The following is an 11314-nucleotide window of genomic DNA, read 5'->3' as shown; positions in this document are numbered from 1 at the left end:
GGTGGCTTTTTGGATCCTACGTGGCTTTGTCTAGGTGGCGTTTATTTGTCATTTTAGGGTAACCTTTTAATTATATTTTATAGATAGAGTAATTTGTGTATTTAGTGTTTAAAATAGTAGGGTCTAATTATAGAATAATTAATTTAGGCGGGAAAATTTTAGTAAGTTATTATTCTTTTAGTATAAAGAGGATAAGGGATACAATAATTGAAAAATATATCCCATATGTGCGTATTATTATATATTTAACTGTGTAAAAATAAAATAAGACTGTCATATTTTTACCGTTTTAACAATTTAAATAACTATAGTATAATCAACCGAGTAAGAAAAGTTAGATACCGCGTGCTAGGCAAGCGCAGTTCCAACTAGTTTTAGAAAAAGATTAGTCTTCCATTTTTTCCTATCTTCAGCCTTGGACAGTGAAGACACAAGACAGACCAGAGGTTTGAAGCGCAGAATCAGAAAATGGCGGGGAGAATGCAGAGCATACAAAACAGTCTATGGGTTCTGTCACCAATCTCTTCAATCAACAAACCCGCCTTCAATTTCCTCAGAAAATCCATCCATTTTCAATCAAACCCATTATTCCCCTCCTTCTCAAGATCATCCATGTTCTGCTCTTGTACTGCTGATTCTACTGACAACTTTGTCCTTACAACACCTCTTTATTACGTCAATGCCCCTCCTCATATGGGCAGCGCTTACACCACCATTGCCGCCGACGCCATTGCTCGCTTTCAGGTATCAATTATGTACCCTTTTTGTTTTTAATTATTAGTAAGTATCGCCGCCCACATAGTAGATAACACAAAATTAGAGTGTCTAGGAGTCACAAATTACTTATCTTTATCTACCCATCTGGGTTTTATTTGACCCTCACAAATGAGACTTTGTGCTTAATTATTCCTGTTCTTCCCTTGTTTTTTGTCGGTTGTTGTGTCTATTCATTAAACTGGCCTCCGCAAATTAAAAGGATTGATAATGATTTTTCATGTTGATGGTGATAGTTTCATTGTATGAGTTTAATGAGTTGCCACAGTTCTTCACTATCTTATGACTTAGTTTGGAACAATATTTATTTGAATGCTATGTTTATGCTAGAATTTCAGTTTTTAATGGAGCCAAAACTCATTATCTTTGCGTTTGAATAAGGAGTTATGGAAAATGATTCACTAATATTTGGTGGCGGTTTTTTACCCTCTATCTTTTAGAGTATGAGTCATTATATGCAATTCTCGATGTAATTTTCATCATGGGTCATTTGGAAACGGCCTCTTTTAAGTTGTTAACATAAAGAGAAGACTGTGTACATCCAACTTCCCTTACCTCGCCTTTTCCTAAAATCCTGTAAAGGTCTTCTGATAAATTACACTAACGAATTGTAAATTACACAAGTGTAAATATTATTAATGAATTGCATAATATTTGTCTACAACAAAGTTCTACTTATACATAATAATACAAGGGGTAGTTATATATTGATAATAAACTAGTATGATGTTTCACCAAGGGACACATTGGTTCACCAAGGGCTTCCCATTATCAATCATCAAACTGTCACTTGTCGTGTTCCGTGTATGCTTGTTTCCGCCGGTACACTCCAATACCGTCAATATACACCAATATCTTCTGACAAAGTTTAATACACAAAGCTTTGTTTAATGTTAGGTTGTTGGTTTCTCCAAAATGCAAGCAGCTCTTAAATCAGGCGAGATGGGTCTAAATTGAGACAATAATGAATTTCAAGGTTTTGGGATTAGCATTTACTCGCCTTGTTTCACCATCGGACTATAAAGTAGCTGCATTGATTTAAAATTTCTAATCACTGGGTTTGAATTTGAAGTTTCAGCGGTTGGTTTCGATTTAAAAAGCTCTTGGGATTGCAATTTTCTTGTTCAAATTTAATACTTTTCTTTTGATTGTGGCTTACTTTGTTCTTGTTTGAGCTTAGAAGTGAAATGAACTTCTGCTGATTACAGGTTTCTAGATTCAATATTTATATATTATCTTTTAATAATTGCAGTGCACACATATGTTGTATTAGCTCATTAATGTATTGGACATATTTAGCATGAGCAAGTATAGGACTATCTAATTGCTAAACAAGTTATGTGTTTTCCTGGAAAACGTACACACTTGATTTGCTAAGTTGTCCTTGGGTAAACTGGGGATTGACGTAGGATGTGTTTATGGGAGAAAAAGAATTGTGAAATATCCTTTTGACAAAAACCTAAGATCTTTTTTTGTGACGAAGGCTTTGTGCTATTGCTAATAAAACTAGGGAGCTCCTAATGCCACGGCCTTTGTGGCTAATCCACGGAGTTCTGAAGTACATGCGCCTCTCACAGACCTCCTTGGATTAACCACATAGGTTGCAGTGTTAGCACTGCTGTAATACTAAGGTTGTGGTTAGTTGCATCAAATTTTGCGCTTGGCTCTTTTATCTTGTTAAGGGAACAGCAGTTAACTAATGGTTGTTTTGAACCTATTTTGCTCGTGGAAGAGGTTATTGGAGAAAAAAGTAACATTCATAACTGGCACTGATGAACATGGAGAAAAGATTGCTACTGCAGCAACTGTAGCTGGTTTGAGCCCTAGCGAACATTGCAACACTGTGTCTCTATCTTATAAGATGCTCTGGAAAGAGGTACTCGTATAAGACTTCTTTTGCACAATAGTTTATGTGCTTGATAACTGTGAATTTTTTCTGTTTATTTAATCGTTACCCTTCTTGATGTCTCTTCTTTATCCTTCATTTGTACTTACTAGAAAGAGAAAGGATACAATATACAAGGCCCGATCGGTTTGTCTATGAAAACTTCAAATTGTCTTAGTGACATACTTACTTGAATACTCTTCATGTTTGCTTAGTGTAGCTGGATATTGCTTATGACAAATTCATTCGAACAACGGATCAAAAGCATGAAGCAGTTGTTAATGAGTTCTATTCAAGAGTTCTTGCAAATGGGGATATTTATCGAGCTGACTATGAGGGGCTTTACTGTATCAATTGTGAAGAGTACAAGGTATGTTATTATATATCAATTTCTCAACAGTAAATGAATTGCATACATTGTAGTTCTAACCTTTGGAGGCAAATGGTAGCACCTGGTGTCTATTCCTCTGCCATCTTCTTTCTTTGGTTATAGCTAGAAACACTGGCTCCTGTTTCCTTGGCTAGCGATGTTTGTGTTTTCTGCATCTACTTCCACCAACGGGTATGAGTAGATAACTATTTATTTCCTGTCCATTAGGTCAGGAAAGAATATTGGTTCTTCAGTTAGCTAAGGCATATTGTGATGATTATAGTGACATGCCAAGAACATATATGCTAGTCAAAGTTTTGGGTAAGACCGTCTTAAGGTTCTATGGCATGTTAGAATAAGACGAAGACATGGTTAGGATTTTAAGGTTCAGGGATGCTTTTAAAGTCCCTATTGATAAATGCATGGAAAGGGTAAAATCTTGGGTCCTCAATTCGGGTACTGGCTGATTTATTTGGGTCGGGTCATTTGGGCAGGATCAATTTTGCCAGGACTACAACTAACCATGTCATCAAGTTCACATCGTAGCATTTCTGTAATCTCGTCATCTACACCACCCATAGGCATCCTTCGGTGACGCAGTGAAAACTGCATCATAACCAATATAGTTCTTGGCGTAGCTAATGATCTATAATTCTATATCTTGCCCTAAGATATGAGACCTGATCTTGTGTTAAGCCTTCCCATGTGTTAAATCAAAGAACTGGCTGTTATATTGCTTCATATTTTGATTTATGAACTAAATGGGAAGAGAATTATCTAGTCTTGTAACATGGAGCTACATGCGTTTGATATGTATCATTCCCTTATACTTCTATTTGTACTGTTCTATTTACGAATTAGTATTTACTCAGTAGTTTTCGTAATTTACAGGATCAGAAAGAATTAAGTCCAGATGATTGTTGCCCTATTCATCTTAAGCCATGTATAGCCAGAAAAGAAGACAATTACTTCTTTGCTTTATCAAAGTACCAAAAGCAGCTGGAAGACTTCTTGTTTCAAAACCCCAATTTTGTTCAGCCTGCTTCTCGTCTGAATGAAGTAAGACAATTTCTCTTCTTGTGGCTCACTTAGTCTATTTTTCTTTTTATGTTGGGTCTATTGTGTCAATGTTACTAGACAAAGTCCTTTCACTGATTTTAAGATCATTGGGCCATACATGCATATACATTCAATATACATTGGAAGTGTGGGCGTACTAAAATGATCTAAGAAGGTTAGAGTGGGCGAGTGGCATCTATTGAAGATAAAATGCGAGAAACATGCTTAGATTGGTTTAAGCATGACAAAGGGATCCATTGGTTTGGAGAATTGAAGGATGGAAATGTAAGAGCTTTAAGATGCTTCACAGGCTGTAAGAAGGGGAATAGGAAGACTATAATTCTTGTATACAGGTGATATAGAAATATGCGACTTTGGGATTCATGAACTTATGGTTTTGGATAGAATTTTCTATAATCTTTTGAGATGGTTCATGCCAGCAAACCCAAAAGGTATACCATCATCATTTTCCCTTAAAAATTAATCTGTATCATGCATTCACATCTTTTCTACGATTTCCATGAGAAAAATTCACAATCTTTAGTATTTTGTATCTGATGTAAAATTGTAGGTTCAAGGTTGGGTTAAAACTGGACTGAGGGATTTCTCAATTTCTCGGGCAGCTGTTGACTGGGGCATTCAAGTTCCTGATGACCATAACCAAACAATATATGTTTGGTTTGATGCCTTATTAGGGTAAATTTCCATGCGGTTTTCGACTTTCTTTTGCTAAAACTCGTTAAGTTTGACAGCATTTTACGTAGTTTAATGTGCTTATTTTAGACAGAAAAGTGAGAAAACAAGTGCTTATCCTGTTTGGGAAAGTACAAAGTAGTTTAGGATTTGGGTTAGCAACTGCCACATCTTGTCCCTTTATACTTTTATAGTTCTGCCTCTGCTTTGGACATCATCAAGTTTTACTCATATACTTACTATCTGATTTTGTTAATTAGAGATATTGTAGCATTGCTTACCATATTCTGGATCATTGAGTGCCCTCTTCTTTTTGTGCACTTTCGTTACTATCCTAGTTAAATGGTGCTTGTACATTTTGACTGTTTATTTGACTTGAATTTATTATTTTGGACTATTCTTATTTTAGGTTAACATCTCACTAGGAGTTTCTTTTGCTTATCTCTCTTTTTTTATGCTCATGATACCCTTTCTTTTCAACATTTCCCCAGGGAGAAAGCTGTCCTCTAAAACTCTTTATTTCTCATTATAAGCCTGTCTTTATGTATTTAAAGAACATAAACGAATGGTCTTAAGCATACAGATCAGTTCCCTTTCAATGTTATATAGTATGTTAAATCTAGTAGCATATTAGAATATGATGAAACGCAGATAACTTGAAATCCCCGTGGAGGGCAAGCTACTGCAGTCTTTTCTATAACATGTGGGTGTGATTTGCTTCTTTTTTCATGCCATTTTTTGTCCCTATCTTTCCTTTTTGTGGTCGTGGCATACATGTTTTATTACCGCTATGTTTGCGTTGTTATGTTTTCTACTTAACCATGATGCTATGTTCAAAGTTTGATTCCTTCTTACTTTCACTAGGTATATATCAGCATTATTGGAGAATGAGAAGCAACCCAGTTTACAAAATGCAGTTGCTTCTGCCTGGCCTGCTTCACTGCATTTAATTGGCAAGGTAAGTCCATATGGTTATGCTTCCTTTCTTCTTACTCATAAATACGACAATATATGTTGTAGCCCTTTCACTTTGATTATGTTTCTTATTGGTCATTTTATGCTGATCTTGTTTTTTTTCTGTATTTTGGCTGTCTGGTTCATCAATTTTAGGGGTCTGATAATGGTCAATTCATCAAATGAAGTGACCACTTCTTTTCGACAAGTGATAGAGTATATCAATTCAGCTAAAGAGGGATTGGACCAACTAAATGAACTTCTAAGAGGAACAACGGTGGAATTTAAGTAAAAAAAAAAAAAAAGAGAGATCATCTCATTTAATTAAGCTTGTGAAGCTACATAAGAACTAGAGGGTATAGCCACCCATATCAGACCAACGTTACATGTTCTGCTGTAGGCTCCAACAGCCTTGGGAACAGACTGCACTTCACTGTATCAGCCTTGGCATCGCGTGGTTAGTGAAACAAAGTCATGAATTGAGAATCAACTCTTTCAATCTGTAACAAAATTCCAAATGGTATGAATAAAGCAAAATGCTCATTTAACTATTTGTGTTTGCAATTCCGGACACAAATCATTATGGGTCTTGTGAAAAAACACCTCTGTTTTAAACGCATATGATTGACATGAATTAAGTAAGTGTGATCCCCTACCTCGCAATAGTCAGGAAGCCTTTTAGACATTGGGGTAATATTGTTGTATATGACTTCTCATGATAAAATGACAATTGGCTAATTGGTTGGACAGCTGTTTAGTAACTGTTGTCATGTTACAGGACATCCTACGTTTTCACGCAGTTTATTGGCCAGCTATGCTAATGTCAGCTGGATTAAGCCTTCCAAAAATGGTCTTTAGTCATGGTTTTTTAACAAAGGTACACCACAATATGCAGATTTATTGCAATTTGTTACAGTTTGTGTTGATCAACTAATCAGTTATAGTAATATTAGTTACTCCATTTCTTGAGGTATTATTTTGTTTCTGCTACTTAAATATCAAAAGGGCTTTGTCAAATATGAAAACCTACACAATTGATCAAGGGCTCAAGGCTCATTGTAAGTTTGATGAAAAGATGGCGGTCTAAATGTAGTACTAATCTGTACTTCTGTCCTGCAAATTAGTTTTCACTAAAAAGATTATGAAAGATAGAAGTCTCAATGCGATGTTAGGTGTATTACACATTAGTTTTGATCAAAACAGTACTCCCTCCGTTCAATTCAGAGTTCCCCATGAAGTCATTGCACAAATTTTACGAAACTAAATAAGAAAAATAATAAACTGAAGCAAGTAGAGCTCAAGTGTGCTTTATTAAACAATAAGTATGTGCAAATGGGGTTCAAACGTTAAACGTACGGCTGTGCATGGGACCAGACATGAAACATCCAGGTCACGGCTAGATGCATGGTCATTTCCGGATGAGGAGATCTTATATACAGATGAGTAATCATGGGACCTATACTTCGACGGGGCCTCAAACATGAGGATATGGACTAGGAATCCTTCTAATCTCACTCTTGGAATTTGAATGGACCAGAAAGTAAAATGTGTCACTTGGAAATTGGAATAGAATGGAGGGGGGAGTATGATTTAAGCACTTGCTGGACATATATTTAGTTTCTTTCTTTTAACTTTGCTTCTATATTTTTATTTTACCCAGCGATGCTTTTTATTTTAAAATTATAGGATGGTATGAAGATGGGAAAATCCTTAGGAAATACTATAGATCCAAATGAGTTGGTGCAGAAATTTGGTGCTGATGCAGTTCGATATTTCTTCCTGAGGCAAGTTGAATTTGGCAGTGATGGGGATTACTCAGAGGATCAGTTCATCAAAATTGTTAATGCACATCTTGCAAACACGATCGGTAATTATAGCTATCCTCCCTTGTAAGCAAAAATAAATTTATTGTATGCAGTTTTTTTAAAAAAAAAAAATAAAAAAAATTGGATCACGATGTAATAAAACTTAATACTCGTTAAACTGGAATCATTTTGTTTCATTGTGAAGTAGCAATCATTTGATCAATTATTGACCCAGTTTTAATTTTGGCTCATTCAGAAACTGTGTTGTTGAGTGGTATTGTTAACAATGTTTCTCATGGCAATTTTTATATGCAGGGAATCTTCTCAATCGTACTCTTGGGCTTCTAAAGAAGAATTGCGAGTCAACTTTAGCTGTTGATTCAGTTGTTGCAGGTGACGGGAACTCACTGAAGCTCAATGTTGAAAATCTGGTGAGGCTTGGTTTTACTCAACTTTTTACAGGAACATGAACATATACACCAAAATGATGAGTTGTAGTAGAGATTAATAACGGATATGCCATTGTCTTAGACTCTGCAGTTCATGTGCAAATACGAATTCGTGAACCTAAATGTCAAATTACTTCACTATGCTGTAGTTTCTCTTCTTGCTATTTGTGACTATTCTTCTACTTTACAATTCCTTTGTTCTTTGGAAGCCGCTACCCATCGTAGATAGTACATAAGGTTTGATGAGTCCAGATATCTGCTTTTGCTTCTCAATTCTAAGAAAAAAGTAATATTTGAGAATTTTGTTGTACTGATTGTATGTGTGTAAGCATGGTCTTTAATCCTAAACCCATCACCTTGTTCCAATGAAGTTGGGAAGGTTACCTGGGCCGCATTTTGAGGCTGTACTAGTGACATTTGTGTTTCAACGGTGAAGGCAGTATGATGACTGATTCGGAGATCAAGTCTCAAACAAGGATTTGATACCATTTGTGTAAAATTCTTTAGTCTAACTGCTTCATTGCCTCTACTTGCTGTATGTATTGTCTCATCTTCTTCTACGCTAAATTCCTTGTTTAATAGGGAAAATTGACTGTAGTCTTGGGCACAGATAATCTCATATTATGTTTGCTTTTGTAGCTTACAACCTTACACTCATGATATTAAATCCGCAATCACTAGTTAAGAACTACTCCGTATGAGACATGCTTGATAAAGGTTGACATGAATTTCATACCTTTCTAATTTCTCATGTAATTTTTATTTTTATATATTTTTGTTTACGTTAGTAATGAACTTGTACAGACCGAGAAACAACCTAGTCTCGGAAGGCTTTCTTATTTTGGTCTCAATATTCGGAATCTACAAAATTGGCTAGTCCAGTATCATTGTACTGGCTCATCTTAACTCAAGACTCTTGCCGCTTTGTTAGGTTGAGAAAGCCAGTATGCATTATCAAAAACTGTCATTATCATCTGCTTGTGAGGCTGTCTTAGAAATTGCTAATGCTGGCAATCTTTATATGGATGAGCGTGCGCCATGGTCTCTTTTCAAGCAAGGGGGAGCTGCTGCTGAAGCTGCTGCCAAGGTTCCTTTCCTGTAAACTGTTTCCTTAAATTATTTTATCGATGAATGTGTCTTAGTGGGGGTGAATATCTTCGTCTAGACTTCTTAGGCAACTTCCAGTTATACTTAAATTCTAAAATGAGCCTGGGCATGGGCAAGGAAAGATAGTCGAGTCGAGCCCAAAGAACGTTACATCCCAGAACCATTCAGCAATGGCCTTAGTCAGTGTGGGTATATTATGACAGTTGGAGCTCCTCAGCGAAATTCATTAGGAAATTTGGCATTATTCTATTGAGTTTATTATTCTATTAAGCTTGACTGGGGTGAATCCACCTTGCTGTATACAACTATACATCCATCATTAATCCAAATCAGCAAAAAAATGATATTCCCCCAACTTGATAACACAATTAGATAACCAGCTTCCCCTGCCTAACTACCAGCTCCCACACGAACCCCATCTCACCTTCAACCACCATAAAAACCCTCCTGCTACCACCACCAACCAGCCCACCCCTTCTAACTCAGCCACCACTGAACTCAGTGGTTTTCGGCGACCTTTCAACACACTCTCCTTCCCTAACTCTTCCCAACCCAACCCAATAAACCAGCCATCTCAACACACCATCCACCACAAGCACACAGCGCCTAAACATCCACCCACCTCCACCACGAGAAATTCCAAAAGATAAATTTTCAAAGTAATAACATGTTTATTCAAAAGTAATTCTCCTTGTTTGAATCTAATGGCCGTTACGTTCTTAATAAGGCACCATTTTTCAAAATTATCGATTTAAGTTAATTCATCAAAATTATGAAGGTAATATTCTTCAATTTAGCCATTTTAGTTATGGACGCTACATTGGAATCTTGTGAAGTTTGATACTTGAAGATTGTTGCTTTCAAACTTCACAATAAAACTCGCTGATACTTGAAGATTGTGCACCATCTCGAATGATGATAGACTTCAGCAAAGCAATTTTCGTAAAAAAATTGATGGGGGTGGGAATAGTTGGTAGTGGCGGGTGGCCGATTATGGTGGATCGTATTAGAGGATGCAGTGGAGGGTTGCACAGTGACGGTGGAGATGATGGAGGGAAGAGATGAGAGATAAATAAGGGGTTGAGGTGGGTTTTATTAAATTGGGTTATGGTTTTTAATTAATGATGACATGACATTAGTAAGTTGTCTCATGTAAGGCAGTCTTGTTATAGAACTTGTAGGTCTGAATTCGCAATCTCTTGATGGTATTGCAGGATCTAGTGATCATATTGGAAGCCATGCGCATAATCTCTATAGCACTATCACCTATTGCTCCAAGCTTATGTTGGAGAGTATATTCACAGCTCGGCTACTCAGAAGATGAATACAGATCTCTTACTTGGGTATCTCTCTCCCGCTTGCCTTTCTTCCCCCACCTTTTTCTTCCACCTAACTCTTTGACTCTTATCGATTGGTTTTGGTATGTTTCATTTTCAGAGTGATACAAAGTGGGGTGGTTTGAAGGCTGGACGAATCATGCCTGAACCAAAACCCGTCTTTGCTAGGATTGATCTCATCACAGATGCTGATGGTCTTAGGCCCGAGCCTATTAAAAAGACTTCAAAAAACAAAGTAAAGAAAGCTAATGCTCAAAGCACTTAGAAGCTCGGTTTTTCAGTTGCTATTTTTTCAAGTGAAGTTCCTGCAAAGATTACCTGCCCAAGTTTCTTTGGGTAGTTAACCCGTCTCCGGTCTCTCTGATTTCTGGGATTACCGCCCAGTCTCGGCTTTTGATAGATTTAGTCGAATTGTAGCTCACTTCATATTTCTACAGAGTACTTGGGATTACTCAACTACAAAGTGCTCTTTCAATATTGGATCTTTAGCTATTTATGCCATTTTGCACCATGTTATTCTGCTGGTAATAGTGGTATCATACTATTGTTTGAGACGATAAAAACTCCGGGCTTCAAGGTGCATAAAGTAAATAATACAGTACTCCCGTAAATTCTTTGGATAAAATATTGTTTTCCTTATTTGATTCCTTCAAAAATAAACCACGCAAAAATGACCAAAATACCCTCCTTTATTACTAAGGTCCAGTTCTTTTCGGCTTAATATCAGCTCTTATTCAGCTCAATTAACCTCACTTCAATTCAACTTAGCTTATTGCAACTCTAATCATCTTAGCAAACTTCGATTCAATTCAGCCCCACTTGGCTCGATTAAGTTCAGTTTAGTTCCATTCAACCTAAAAGAACATAGCCCAACTTTACTC

The 11314-nt window shown here is 36.6% G+C and overlaps 1 protein-coding gene across 1 annotated transcript; it reads left to right on the top strand.

Annotated features, from left to right (window-relative positions):
- The first annotated feature begins 360 nt into the window (after positions 1-360).
- LOC141616770 (methionine--tRNA ligase, chloroplastic/mitochondrial-like) lies at positions 361-10949 on the top strand. Its single transcript, XM_074433904.1, has 12 exons — positions 361-744; positions 2507-2650; positions 2880-3029; positions 3921-4088; positions 4660-4784; positions 5646-5739; positions 6514-6612; positions 7422-7602; positions 7856-7971; positions 8921-9076; positions 10311-10439; positions 10534-10949. Exons 1-12 carry the CDS (start codon positions 469-471, stop codon positions 10696-10698), a joined length of 1803 nt encoding a protein of 600 aa, XP_074290005.1. The 5' UTR covers positions 361-468; the 3' UTR covers positions 10699-10949.
- The last annotated feature ends 365 nt before the right edge of the window (positions 10950-11314 follow it).

The sequence above is a fragment of the Silene latifolia genome, chromosome X, assembly GCF_048544455.1.
Source record: "Silene latifolia isolate original U9 population chromosome X, ASM4854445v1, whole genome shotgun sequence".
Classification (NCBI taxonomy): Eukaryota; Viridiplantae; Streptophyta; class Magnoliopsida; order Caryophyllales; family Caryophyllaceae; genus Silene; species Silene latifolia.
Note: the sequence above shows the minus strand (reverse complement) of the source record. Positions and strands in the feature narration are given on the sequence as shown.